The sequence below is a fragment of the Vigna umbellata genome, chromosome 11 (assembly GCF_029865625.1).
Source record: "Vigna umbellata cultivar VRB3 chromosome 11, Vumbellata_1.0, whole genome shotgun sequence".
Classification (NCBI taxonomy): domain Eukaryota; kingdom Viridiplantae; phylum Streptophyta; class Magnoliopsida; order Fabales; family Fabaceae; genus Vigna; species Vigna umbellata.
This window is the reverse complement of record NC_142175.1, coordinates 27,024,106-27,038,406: the sequence shown is the minus strand read 5'-3', so window position 1 is coordinate 27,038,406 and position 14,301 is coordinate 27,024,106. Positions and strand designations below refer to the sequence as shown.

General features: G+C 35.1%; 3 protein-coding genes and 2 long non-coding RNA genes across 5 annotated transcripts; 2 read left to right on the top strand and 3 right to left on the bottom strand.

Annotated features, from left to right (window-relative positions):
- Positions 1–392: 392 nt before the first annotated feature.
- LOC148191391 (large ribosomal subunit protein uL3m-like) lies at positions 393–5,446 on the bottom strand. Its single transcript, XM_088102302.1, has 6 exons — positions 5,169–5,446; positions 4,784–5,084; positions 1,377–1,586; positions 1,046–1,150; positions 847–960; positions 393–768 (listed from the first exon to the last, which is right to left on the bottom strand). The coding sequence occupies exons 2-6, from the start codon at positions 5,075–5,077 to the stop codon at positions 595–597; spliced, it is 897 nt and encodes a 298-aa protein (XP_087958428.1). The 5' UTR covers positions 5,078–5,084; positions 5,169–5,446; the 3' UTR covers positions 393–594.
- Positions 3,477–4,775, bottom strand: LOC148191392 (uncharacterized). The gene is made up of 3 exons (XR_015783032.1): positions 3,964–4,775; positions 3,824–3,849; positions 3,477–3,734 (listed from the first exon to the last, which is right to left on the bottom strand). It is a non-coding gene; the product is annotated as an uncharacterized LOC148191392 (long non-coding RNA).
- Positions 5,447–6,687: 1,241 nt separating the features above from the next.
- On the top strand, positions 6,688–8,457 carry SERAT1;1 (serine acetyltransferase 1;1). The gene is made up of 3 exons (XM_047315707.2): positions 6,688–6,774; positions 6,850–7,274; positions 7,751–8,457. The coding sequence occupies exons 2-3, from the start codon at positions 6,906–6,908 to the stop codon at positions 8,240–8,242; spliced, it is 861 nt and encodes a 286-aa protein (XP_047171663.2). The 5' UTR covers positions 6,688–6,774; positions 6,850–6,905; the 3' UTR covers positions 8,243–8,457.
- A 1,299-nt stretch (positions 8,458–9,756) lies between these two features.
- LOC148191390 (uncharacterized) lies at positions 9,757–10,220 on the bottom strand. The gene is made up of 2 exons (XR_015783003.1): positions 10,081–10,220; positions 9,757–9,987 (listed from the first exon to the last, which is right to left on the bottom strand). It is a non-coding gene; the product is annotated as an uncharacterized LOC148191390 (long non-coding RNA).
- Positions 9,978–13,850, top strand: LOC124839779 (metal transporter Nramp3.1-like). The gene is made up of 4 exons (XM_088102190.1): positions 9,978–10,645; positions 11,117–11,253; positions 11,384–12,036; positions 13,244–13,850. The coding sequence occupies exons 1-4, from the start codon at positions 9,999–10,001 to the stop codon at positions 13,469–13,471; spliced, it is 1,665 nt and encodes a 554-aa protein (XP_087958316.1). The 5' UTR covers positions 9,978–9,998; the 3' UTR covers positions 13,472–13,850.
- The last annotated feature ends 451 nt before the right edge of the window (positions 13,851–14,301 follow it).

Genomic DNA, 14,301 nt, shown 5'->3' with positions numbered 1-14,301 from the left:
AAATAAATAATTTAAAATAAAATTAATTTAAATATTTCATCCAAATAAAATATTTAAAAAATCCAACCTTATGAAAAACTAAAAAGAGTAGTGTAAGGTTTTTCCTTATAGGTGTAATAGTAATATTTGTTTAGTAAAATAAAATGAAAAGTAAACTGGAAACAAAATCTCAGTATTAATTAATAACACTAAATTAACTTGTTCACAAATTTTATATAAGACTTTCAATTCAAATAAAAACTTAAATTTTTTATTTTTCATTTTGTTAAAAAAAACACAGGTCCTCCACCCAGAACTACATTTACTGATACGAGATTATTATTTTGAGGAAGAGATAGTGAAGCACAGAAGTCCAAGTCAACCATGAAAAATAAGCAAAAGAAGATCAAAGATGCAACTCAAATCATCCCATCGTCATACTCATTTTCTATTACTTTTTCATTATTTGTAGCATTGCAAGACAACCATGCTTTGCCCAATCTAATTTAGATTTGGTAAAAAAGACAGGTAAAAAGGTTCCTAAAAAATCTCATTTTACCATCTATACTCAGAAAACATGAATGCAGAAGTGAACCTATAAAAAAAACCAGGTCTTCAATCAGTAACGATAAATGGATCCACATCTCCTAGCTCAGCAACCAATGGTTTCAAATTATGAGTATCTTGGTCTTCTGGGGCAAAGTAAGTTGGGAAAGGAAGTAGAGATATGTCAGGTTTTTCGTATACAGCATCTTTTATAAAAACAAAGTTCCCTGTAGCTCCTGGAACCTGTTGTGCACATCATACAAACACAAATAAACCTCTAGCCTCTAATCTCAATGTCATCAAAATAGAAAAAGAATTTACCTGGCCTTTCACCCACATCAAATTCCTTGCTGGATCAATCTTGTAGACCCATACATTTTTAACTGTTCTTTGATCTCCACCCATTCTCCCAGGCATCTTTTTACCTTTAAAAACCTGAAGGAGAAAAAATTATTGTAAGCAAATTACAACTTATTCAAAGAACTAAACAAACATACCCAACTAAAAGAGTACAACTTACCCTTCCAGGACCAGTTATATGACCAGTAGAACCAAGGCTTCGGTGGGACAATGAAGCACCATGGGATGCTGGCATTCCCTTAAATCCATGCCGCTTCATCACACCCTGGAAACAAAAATCATATTTAAAATTCACGCTCATGATTTGAAGAGATCCACAAAACTGGAGCATCCTTTTGGTGCCCTTTTTATTCACATTGAAGGATTCTTCGCAAGTATACAGAAAATATAAATAAAAGGAAAACATCACAGGATAGATACATGTACAAAGTAATTGACTTCCAACAAGAAAGGTAAAAGCAATATTGAACATGAAGGAAGGGGAAAAACACCTGAAAACCTTTTCCTTTGGTTATTCCCGTGATATCAACATACTGGCCGGGAACAAAATGGCGAACATTAAGTGTTGTTCCTGCAGGAAGTAGTGCATCCTCTGTCACTGGGAACTCCTTAAGCTTTCTCTTCAGTGGAACTCCTTGCGCCCTAAAATGACCAACTTCAGGCTTGGTCAAATGTTTTTCCTTCTTCTGTCCACAACCAATCTAACAAGAAACAAAACACCAAAAAAGTCTATAATTAGATACACCCAAACGCTTTAAAGCATAACACCGTAAAACCAAGGCATAGCTAAATGAACCACACCACAAAACATTCAAATTGTTTAAACAGTTTAATAACCCAAACCCATTTTCTTAAACCAGTTCAGTAAATTGAGCCAACTTTCAATCCAGTTTGTTTATTTGGTTCTAAGTTGCAATCAAACCCAAAACAATCTAAAGATCTTTAATGAAGGGACTCCGCTATTTTAACAACAATTTTTTAACCCTCTTTTGACAATGCCACTTGTCATGATTCCATTAGTCCGTTTTGAATTTAATTTTTTTTAAAAGTCTGGTTGAAACTGATTAGGGTTTCTCAAATTTGAGATTCCAAATATACTCCTGACCCTGTTTCATTCGGAATCAACGTTCTCTCTTATTCCCCTCGTTGTCGTATGAAGACGTATATGAGGGTTGGATCACGAAGGCATTACAAGAGCAGAGCGCTTAATCCGTACATTGGAAATGGAGTGTTTAGAATAAAAAATGAGTGATAATTGTAATGATTTGTTAAAAGAAAGTTATGCAACAATGTACTTAGATGAACAAAGGAGTGTAATGTAATCTATTTTGTTCAATGTTATAAAAGATGCATCTTTGCTTCCGTTAAATATTGTTAATGTTAATTGAAATGTTATTCCCTTCGTTATTGTCATTCTGAAATGAGGTTTTGTTTGGAATGTTAATGAATAAAGTGGCCACTTTGATTGAGTATTCATGTTTGTGATGGATAAATGAAACAATGCTTGTAACATAATGAACTTAACAGAAGTTCTGAAACTTCTGCACCAAAAAACACACTTGTAATCGTTTACAAGTGCTTGATAAACGATTACACGAACAAAATCTGGGTTTTGTACAGAAACTTGTACTGTAGGAGCCAATTGTGGTAACCTAGGTGACCATAGTCAAAATTTTTAATTTTTTGGCATAAGTCCAATGGTTTTCACTTGATTTTGTAGTTTAAGTGTGAGTAGAGGTTGGGAAGTCTTTATTGGGCACCCCCATGATTGAGAAAAGGAACAATGTTTATGAGATGAGCAACTTAGGTGATGTCCTGAAACTTCTACACCAAAAAACACACTTGTAATCGTTTACAGGTGTTTGGTAAACGATTACACGAACAAAATCTGAAATTTGTACAAAAACTTGTACTGCAGGAGCCAGTTGTGATAACCTAGGTGACCATAGTCTAAATTTGTAATTTTTGGGCATAAATCCAATGGTTTTCACTTGATTTTGTAGTTTGAGTGTGAGTAGAGGTAGGGAAGTCTTTATTGGACACCCCATGATTGAAGAAAGGAACAATGTTTATGAAATGAGCAACTTAGGTGATGTCCTGAAACTTCTGCACCAAAAAACACACTTGTAATCGTTTACAGGTGCTTGATAAACGATTACACGAACATAATATGGGTTTTGTACATAAACTTGTACTGTAGGAGCCAGCTGTGGTAACCTAGGTGACCATAGTAAAAAAATTTAATTTTTTGGCATAAGTCTAGTTATTTTCAGTTGATTTTGTTGTTTAAGTGTGAGTAAAGGCTGAGAAGTCATGTTTAGGCACCCCATGATTGAGGAAAGGAACAATGTTTGGGCACCACCTAGGTTACAAGTGTGTTTTTTGGTGTAAAAGTTTCAGGATTTCACTTAACTTGGTAAACCATTAGATTAATTTAAAAGAGTTATTAGTATTGTGCGTTCCTTTGTCATCAAAACACACACAACGTAAATAAAATAACATTACACATAAAGTAATCATGAAAGCTATGATCTTATTGCAATAATATATATATATATATATATATATATCATTATTTGTTACAATCTGTACATATAACAATCTTAATTGAAAAAATCCATCTTTCTCTAAAAACAAACAAAATTTGTACAAATGGAAACAATCCTAACATCATGCCCAGCCCAGTGTTGGACCATCACCTTCAATAATTTTAAATTCACCTCCAAATGGCTCAGAATATGCAAACATCACCTAAATGAATTCATCTTAATGCGCTCTACATGAGCGTGTCCTAGTAAGCTATTCATTTCAACAATGCTGGATGAATCCATCGAGATACGAAGGCGCCACTACAAAACATTAACAAAAAATTATTATTAACTAAGATTCAGAGGATAACACATCATCTATAAAAATAAAAAATTACATTTCATCTTACATTTCCTTTTTGGGTTGCCATTGGACCTGCAGTTATAACAAACAAAACAATAATCCATAATGAGAAGATGCTTAGGGTTACCAAAACACGAAAACGCCAATGCTGGAAAAGATGGTTAGGGTTCGCACACTTCTACTTACCAAAAAACACCACGACAGCGACAATACCAATGCTCCACAGGAACATCGAAGACGACTTCGATGTTGGACAAGAAGGAGGTCCGAAACACCGAGAAGGCACAAGACGCCAATAGGGTTTCAACACCACAAAGATGAGAGAACGAGATAGATGAGAGAATGAGAGAGGTGAGAGAACGAGAGAGATGAGAGAGATGAGAGAAGGCGAGAGACGAGAGAGCGTAAGTGCGAACGAAAGAAGAATAAAGAAAGCGCAAACGAAATTTCGTAAATTTTTCTTCGGATTTTACCCTCACTTGATCAATTGCATATTATTTTTTTTTTCAACTTCAACCAATAGGTAACAGCCACGTACCATTGTCAAATCTTTGGAAAAAAAAGTTGTTAAAGAAGCTTTTTCCTTAATGAAGAGTAGTATACAACTGTCAGTAATGACTGCACCGACTTGAATACTGCCTTATTTTAATTATCATTTCTTTCCTTCCTAGTGCAATGCAGTTGTTCATGTACATCGTTTCATTGAACTCCACCAAGCATGTAAACTATCTAAACAATTGAATCTTAGACTGACTATTAATTTTCCTATCATTTCTTTGAGATTATGCAGCACCACAAGTCTACCTTGCAAAATGCAAGCCTAAGGACAGAAAAATGCTGTAAATGCAAATCCGGGAAAATGTGAACCATAGTCATATGGTTGTGAACATTCTGTACAAACTTAATGTTACTCAGGTGAACCTTAAATTTCAAATGCAGTCAACAAATACAGTAGAAAAAAATTACAGGTTTTAGAAAGGTTAACTAGAAGAGAAGAGAGGTTTACCTGGAGAGAACAAAAACCTTCTTTCTCTGGGGTCTTAACCTGAGACACAATGTTATCATCCACCCAAAGCACAGTGATTGGGATTCTAGCATCCCATTTATCCCAAAGAGCGCTCATTCCACACTTTACCGCTATAAGCCCAGTTCGCTTGGAATTTGAGGTCATCAAACCGGGTTTTGGATCAATAATCCGAGTCCGAATCGCTGCATCGTAACTAAGAAATCGGAGCGGCGAGGGTGAATCGATGGCCAAACGTTGCAGACGCGAAACAAAGCCTCTCGATAATGCGAGCATGGCAGAGCTACAGAAACGGAAACAGAAACTGATCAGCGTAAAACAAAGTGAATGGAAAACATCAACATGCGAAGAATTGCATTGCGCTTACCCAGTAAGGTGAAGATGGAGAAGATTAAGAAGGAGATCGTAGAACCCAGTTGGCTCGCTCACTCTCTCACACGTGCAACGGGAAGTCTATAACCTTCTTGCCCTTCGACCACCAAATAAATATCTCCGGAAAGCTCCGCAATATTGGAATTGGTAAAGCGAAAAAAGCCAAAACCCGTAAAAGGGTACTCGAGTTTGCGGGGAAAAGTGGAACCTTTTTCCCGTGCAGGAAAAACCAGCGCGAGAATGGAAGAAAGGCCGAAAAGTGCAGCTCCAAGCAGTGGGAGAAGAAGTGTGGGGTTTTGTGGGGTCTTTCTTCATGCCCCTATAATTTTTTAGTCCAGATTTTTATTAAATTTTTTTAATATATTTTAAAATATTTAAAAGTATTCACTGTTTTGAAAACACAATAGAAAAAAAAAATCCAATATAAAATCTAAATTCATAATTTGCCCATGAACCTTTAAGTTTTAAAAAGACCATATACCTCCCTTTCTATTATAATAGATATTTTTCCAGATGTTGCGTGTCTTTTTATCACTGTTGTTTTAATTAAATGAAAGATTAATTAATATATCATCGTTTTAATTTAATAAAAATATTTTTGTTCTAAATATGCAAATACTTTATACTATATATTAAAAGAAAGAGATTTGTTTTGACTAATTTTAGTCGACTCAAAAGAATAGAATATTTTTTTAAGAGGAAGAAAATTATAGGAGTTATATAAAGAGGTAAACATAAAGAACACAGGAACCATGCCCTTAATCACAACCAGATTCATGGATAGCTTCACATGTCTGGTAGTGAAAGTTAATAGAATACATTTTTTTCTGCAAGAAAAAACACATTCAAAAGACCAAAAAGAAAAAAAATTTTAAAAAAATCAACTTGTTTCTTTTTAATGTTTGAAGGAAGATCCTTGTGACAAATTCTGTAAATTGTCTCTGCCAATATTATCATTAAGAATATTACTATCATTAAATGTTCTTAGTAAATATTTATTATTCTTAGATATATCCAAATTTATTTTAATATAAAAAATAGAATAAAATGAAAGTAAAGGACTATTTTAAAAACCAACTATCATCTTCACAATATCAGATAATACAAGAAAAGAAATGAATAATTAGATTTAAAAAAGGAACCATGTTTAACAATTTTTTTAATTTCGGAAGGAATAAGAATGATTTATTCCTATAAATAATTATGTAAAACTTGAAACAATCCTTCACTTTATTACATGAAGATTTATTAATTTTGTTAACAAATTTTATTATAAAAATATTGACTAAATTTATATAGTATCACATGTCTCTTGTCAACATTATCTTCTTTCACTAAGTTGAGAACTGACATTTATTTCCCTTGTTTTTTTCTATATTATTTAAACTTTGATAATTACATTTATAAAAAAAAAATTCTTATATAACACGTAATATATATATATATATATATATATATATATATATATATATATATATATTTTTTTTTTTTTAATTTAATGAAGCTGAAGGTGACAGGATTGCATTAGGAAACATCAAGCGAAGAACAAAGGAATATGAATGCTTTGGAAATGTGGTGATTCGTGAATACCCAACGAAGGAGTGAGTGGTTGTCTTGTCCCTCTTCGTTTCTTGGACTTTAATCTTGTTTCTCACAGTACCACACTTTTTTCACAGTTTCTCAACCGCACAAACCCCAACGCCAAACCATAATCGCAACACATCACCAAACAATGCCGACGGGGCTACCGGCGGCGAACACCGTCGTCTCGAGCGACGACGAGGGCTGGGTGTGGGCTCAGATCAAGGCGGAGGCGCGCCGCGACGCCGAGTCGGAGCCGGCGCTGGCGAGCTACCTGTACTCGACGATCCTCTCGCACTCCTCGCTCGAACGTTCTCTCTCGTTCCACCTGGGTAACAAGCTCTGTTCTTCTACGCTACTATCCACTCTCCTCTACGACCTCTTCCTCAACGCCTTCTCCTCCGACCCCTCGCTCAGTTCCGCCGCCGTCGCGGACCTCCGCGCTGCCCGCGAACGTGACCCTGCCTGCGTTTCCTACTCTCACTGTCTTCTCAATTACAAAGGCTTCCTCGCCTGCCAGGTCCAATTCCTTGTTCATCCTCAATTCTGGGGATCTGAATCCTTCCGTTCTAGGTTTTTGTGCTAATTCAGTTTAATTGCAATTCACATCATCATCCATTCAGAAATCATGTATGTATAGCTTGTGACGGACTTATTGTTCAAGTGGATAAACTTGTCGTACATAACGATTTCTGGTTTAATAATTTAAGTTTGATTAATTGACAGTTTGCGGTTTATGGTTTTGATTAGTTGAGTTTTAATATTGATTGTACTGTCATGATTTCTAAAGTAATTATTATAAAGTTCACAAATTTATCCGACATGACGATTTCTGGGTTGACTATTCATCATCGTTTCTGATTAGATTATAATTTCTGATTGTCAGACATGACAATGACAATTTCTGGGGTGACAATTTACATCAGTACAAGGACTATTTACTCTTGTTAATTATTGAATCTTAGGGTTAATTGTTTGTGTGATTGGGATTTGCAGGCGCACCGTGTGGCACACCTGTTGTGGCGGCAATCGCGGCGGCCGTTGGCATTGGCACTGCACTCTCGGATTGCTGATGTGTTTGCGGTGGATATTCACCCGGCGGCGAGGATTGGGAAGGGGATTCTGTTTGATCATGCCACTGGGGTGGTGGTGGGGGAGACAGCGGTGATTGGGAACAATGTATCCATTCTGCACCATGTCACGCTGGGCGGGACTGGCAAGGTTGGTGGTGACAGGCATCCCAAGATTGGGGATGGGGTGCTTATTGGCGCTGGTGCTACAATTCTGGGAAATATCAAGATTGGGGAAGGTGCAAAGGTTGGTGCCGGCTCGGTGGTTTTGATTGATGTGCCGCCAAGGACCACCGCGGTTGGGAACCCGGCGAGGTTGGTTGGTGGGAAGGAGACACCCTCTAAGCATGAGGATGTGCCTGGGGAGTCCATGGACCATACTTCCTTTATCTCTGAGTGGTCAGATTATATCATTTGAATTTCCAAGGTTAATCAATTAATTAATGAATACTCCAAATGAAATACTATGTTGTGCTGTTCTAAAGTTTTGTAATTTTTTTATGTTTGGATTGAGATTTTGTACTCTACACTCTGTGCAAAGTGAAACTGTAATCGGGTCAAATAAAGGTTTGATGAGCAGCTGTATGAAAAATTTGATCACTGCTTAGTATACTGTATGTATTATGAGTTGAAGTTTTGGCTTGTTTGTTTGGTTATTGTACCAGGACTCAGTTGTAAGCCCTAAATTTTCGTATCATTTCCCGTTGTATATGCTCAAGGATTATACTATACGATGGTATTTATGCAGTTATTGATATTTCCTATTACTGAAGTTTCATAACAGAGGAGACAGTCATTAGTTTTCTTCTTAGTGTTGTCTTGACGCTCTCAACTTGTGCATGTGTTCTCTATGTTTGACAAAAAAGACACCTTAGAATCAATCTTTTTGAAAATAAACTTGATTTTTGTTTGACGAACCAAACAAGCACATAGGAAAAACACGAGTAGCCAGTAAGTAGTTTCTGTTCTGTTTAGTGTGTCTCCAGCTAGCTTTAATTGATTCAATTATATCTTTTATCATTTAATTACTATTTTGTTTATCTTTATAACTACAGTTTTAATTTAAGTCTCAAAATTGTACCTTTTTATTTTTTATTAATTAATTATTAAATAACTAATGGTGTGATATACTATAAAAATTATATATATTTTATTTTTTTAATTGACTATCGAGTGTGACAAGTGACTCATGTGAGACAATTTTTACAAGAAGGGAGGGTAACGACATGCCAATGAATTACGTAAAAATTCTCTATGTTGAACTATTTTTGTTTAATTTATCCTATTGATTTTCTTACGTTAAAAAAATATCTGAATAGTGGTAAAATAACTTAAATGAGAAAATTATAGATGAATTTGAAGTACGTACAATTTTAAAACTGAGATAGTAAAATTTGAGAAATTAAAAATTCTGACAGAATTTACAAAAATATAAAATTTCATGGATGAATATGCTTTTTAAGTCTATCTAAATTTAGACAATTTATATATAAATTATTATCTTTTATATTCTAGTGCCATCCTACAAAATCTTTAAACCTCTCATAATTACATGTGTAACACCCAATGTCAACTTGTGTGTTGGAATTCAAAAACAAAACAAACCAAACCAACATTGCAACTTCCTAGTTGAGGTTAGATTTCATTTCCAAATGGGTTATGCTCTCTGGTTACATTATATTTTTCTGAAGTATCAGATCATGTTCTCATATGCCACTCAATACAAAGAAGAATATTGGAGTTTACTCTTTTCGATGTGGAGCAAATCTTCTCAACTGGAAAACTAAGACTTCAAGTGATCAATACAAAGAGCATAAAGTTATACTTACGATGGGTTTGGTTTGTGTTAATTCAGCTTGTAACAATTTCTCAGTAATCGGTATTTTATCTGCTTTCATTCACCAACTTTTGCAACACGCGAGGCTCTCAAAATAGCGAATCAAATGATCTGATTAGTATCTCCAAAAATATAGCAGTTTGGACATAAACATAGGAGAACTGTACAAAAATAGCATGCGGTCTCAATTATTGATTGCGCAGCCATAGATATCATTGCACTAAATTCTCTCCATCTTCTTCTCCCATCCCACGTAACCAAAACAAGATGAACAGGAAAATATATCAACCCCAAACACCATGAGAAAAGATGTCGTTATTCCATAACTGCATGCAACATGAACTCTCAGTCACAACAACAGCAACAAGGCAAACAGAAAAACCGAGAAGAGGAGGAGGAAGAAGAAAACCATTTGTTACATTCAGAATGCGAGTCAATACCGTTGTCTTCACCCCATGTATTACCCTCAAACTGGGAACATGCAGACAAAGAAGAAGAAGAAGAAGAAGAGAAAGACTCCGTGTATGCAGCCAAGGACAAGGTGCAGATATTTGACTTGGAGTCTTCCGGCGCAGCAGGGTCCACGGCGGTGCCGCCGTTTTCGTGGAGGAAGCTGTGGCTGTTCACGGGGCCAGGGTTGTTGATGAGCGTGGCGTTTTTGGACCCGGGGAACCTCGAAGGGGATCTTCAAGCTGGTGCGATTGCAGGGTACTCCTTGCTTTGGTTGTTGATGTGGTCCACCATCATGGGGTTGGTGATACAACTTCTGTCGGCGAGGCTCGGGGTGGCGACCGGGCGGCACCTGGCGGAGCTGTGCAGGGAGGAGTACTCCAATTGGGCAAGGTTGGTTCTGTGGATCTTGGCTGAGATGGCTCTCATTGCTGCTGATATTCAGGAGGTTATTGGCAGTGCCATTGCTTTCAAGATTCTTAGCCATGGCCTTATCCCCATTTGGGCTGGTGTGGTTATCACAGCCACGGATTGGTAAGCTTATCAGATTGAGTAATATCATATATATATATATATATATATATATATATATATATATATATATATATATATATATATATATATATATATATATATATATATATATATATATATATATATATATATATATTGGAAAATGATTCTTTTTTGTATCTTTTAAACGTACTTTAAGGTTATCTAAGCATGCACTAAATGTTTTGAAGATGAAAAAAATATTCGACAGTTACTATACAAAGGAAACAAAAGATTATAACAAGATGATGTATGATGGTTTAGAATTACTCAAACAATATTTTGCAAGACTTGTGTTAAGCTTTTTTGTATTCTTATCCTGGCTGTTAAAGTTCTCAAATCATACAATAACACCAGTTTACTATGCTTAATTTAAAGATGTGGAAAGATAAATAAATCTTGTGTTTCAATGTTTTTAATTCTGGTTTTTTTTTTTGGTGTCTGGTTGAACAGTTTCTTTTTTCTATTTCTCGAGAACTATGGAGTGAGGAAGTTGGAAGGAGTTTTCGCAGTTTTCATTGGAACTATGGGCCTTTCTTTTGCGTGGATGTTCTTTGATACAAACCCCAGTGAAGAAGAACTAATGATGGGTAGAAATTTATCAAACGACTTAGTTTGAGCACATTAATTCATTTGATCATAATCAATTCTTATTTCCAATGTCCAAAAACATGTTGCCACTAATCTTCATATGTTTCTCCATATTGGTCCTTCTTGCAGGTCTTTTAATCCCAAGACTTAGTTCAAAAACTCTTCGCCAGGCTGTGGAAATTGTGGGGTGTGTGATAACCCCACATAATGTGTTCCTCCATTCTGCATTGGTACAATCAAGGGATATTGATATCCGTAACAAAGGCCAGGTTCAAGAGGCTCTCAACTACTACTCAATTGAGTCCTCAGTTGCACTTTTAGTCACACTGTTGATCAATCTATCTGTGATAACAGTTTTTGCTAGAGTGTTCTATGGTACAGAACAGGCCAATGGCATAGGATTGGTAAATGCAGGGCAATATCTTGAGGAAAGGTATGGGGGAGGGTTGTTTCCAATTCTCTACATATGGGGTATTGGTTTATTAGCAGCTGGCCAAAGTAGTACCATAACTGGCACGTATGCTGGCCAGTTTATAACAGAGGGTTTTCTTAAGCTCAACATAAAGAAGTGGTTGAGGGCATTGATTACCAGAAGTTGTGCAATTGTTCCAACTATGATTTGTGCTATTGTTTTTAATACATCAGAAAGTTCATTGGACACCTTGAATGAATGGCTTAATGTGGTCCAGGCAATACAGATTCCTTTTGCTCTTATCCCCCTTCTTACTTTGGTGTCCAAAGAGGAGGTGATGGGAACCTTCAGAATAGGGCCTATAGTAGAGGTAAGCTCTCCATTGAACCTTTTATTTATATTTATCCAATTTGTTTTTCTTGGTAATTGTTATTATGGTGATGTAAGTTCCAAATATCAAGAATTTAATAACCTAGCAAAGCAGAATGTAAGACTGTTCATACTTAACAGTGACCTTTTTGGCTAAAATTTTATTCTTCAAAAGCTAGTATGTTTTTTTATCGATTATTCTTGGTATAAGGACTTAATGCCAAACTTGAGTTATGCATGAGAATGCTGGCAACTTTTTCCTAACAATTTTGATGTGCCCGTAATCAGTTTTCAGTGGAAAAAAAATGAAATGGCAGATTAATGAAGCTTCAGTTGGCTATTTCACATAATTTGAGGATACTTCCTTTTCCCTGAATAATTCTCTCTCATTATATTAAATCAAAGTTGGTTATGAACTCTGATTTTACTTGTTTGATAAAGGGCTCTTTCTTTTCACTCATATTATGGATTTACTAAGTTGAAGACATCAGACCTTAAAAACTCAAGGGGACATTTTGGTCAATGAGGTTGGTTTGAGAAATTCTCCTAGACATGACAGGATGATTTCAGTATAATACAGCAAATAATACAGAGTTGTTCTTGTATTGTCATTTGTTCATAAGATAAATGAAACACCAACAAGTAGAAACTCAAGAAAAGGAAAATGTAAATTAAACACCACTGTCTAGAAGCTTGTCAAAGGACAAACAGAAATTTTGTATGTAAAGCACTTCCATCATACGAAGTTTAACTTATATATTAGAAGAAAGAAACACTTCAATATGTTACTTTTACATATTTTTATTATGATTACTGAAGTTACCTTCACTGCTACTGTAGTTGACCCACCAAACTCCATTTTAGTTTCTGAAATGCATTAGTTAAATTAAAAGCTAAATTTGATTAAAACTGAAAAGTTATTCATAATTTGATCGAGAAGGAGGTTCAGTAGAAAACACAATATTAAGACATGAGGCTTACTTTAGATAAGAGATTGATATTACTTTCAATTCAAAATCTAAAACAATAATAAATTTATGAATCTTTTACCTTGAATCATGCTCAATTTTCATTTCTATTTAATGTCGGATTTAGATTCATTGTTGGATTTCCAACTCTTATTAACATAAAATCATCTCAATGATTTTGTACTGGTGTTTGAGTTAATTTCCATACTTAGCTCTAACTTTGTTCATTTACTGATGCAGAAAGTGGCTTGGAGTGTGGCTGTGCTGGTAATACTGGTTTATGGATATATGTTATTAGATTTCTTCCTGGAAGAAGTAGATGGAGTATTGTTTGGTTTTGTGGTCTGCCTTGGTGCTGCAGCATGGATTTCATTTATTGTATATTTGGTTCAACACAGTGGTGCCATTCCTTCACTCATGACCAGGTCCCCTAATTCAAGAGGTTTTTTCTCTCTTTCTGGGAACTAAGCCTGCAAATCCAAACCATTTTTGGGGGCTAAAATGTAAGGAAGACTGTTGCCAATTTTTCCAGAGTTGTAGATAATGTATTCCAAAAGGAAGCATTGTTACAACAGAACCATCTCTGAACTTGGAAATGAATGCAAGTCCATGTAGTTGACACACTATACTTTGGCACTGTCATGCACATGATTAAGGTATCATTAAGAAACTTTTACTAATTAAGCACTACAACATTCATGTGTAAAGAAGTTAGAACAAACCACTTGTTTGCAAGTTGAAACATGTTAGGGTGTAATATTTAGTCAAGTATATTTGATTTTGCAGTATATTTGGATGATCACTTTCGATTTGTACCTGTGACTATATCCAAAGAACTATAGTTGTATTGTTATTCTCTCATTTTATCTTTGCTGATAGTTATTATTTGTTAATTTTTCTCAATGATCAACACATTTTTTTTTATGTATTTTCATTTATGTTTTGCTTTAATAGGGAATGAAAGTAATGGTTATAACATATTTAAATTAAATCCCCATTTGTTTCATTTCTCAAACATTATATATTGTTTTATTTGTATATCTCTTCTAGCTTATTCATTTATTCATTTTTCTCCCTTTCTTATTTAATCTCCAAATCTAGTTGTTATAAGGAATTAGAGCCATCCACAATTATGGGATTAGTATTAATGAAAAGTTGCGTTTATTAATCTATGTTTTTGTTTATGCAATGATGTTAGTATTCATAGACATTTAAAGTGACATATAAATAGAACTAAGATGATTTCCAATATCTTAGAAAGTTGGTTTAAGGTTAAAACACGGTTTTTAACAAAATTT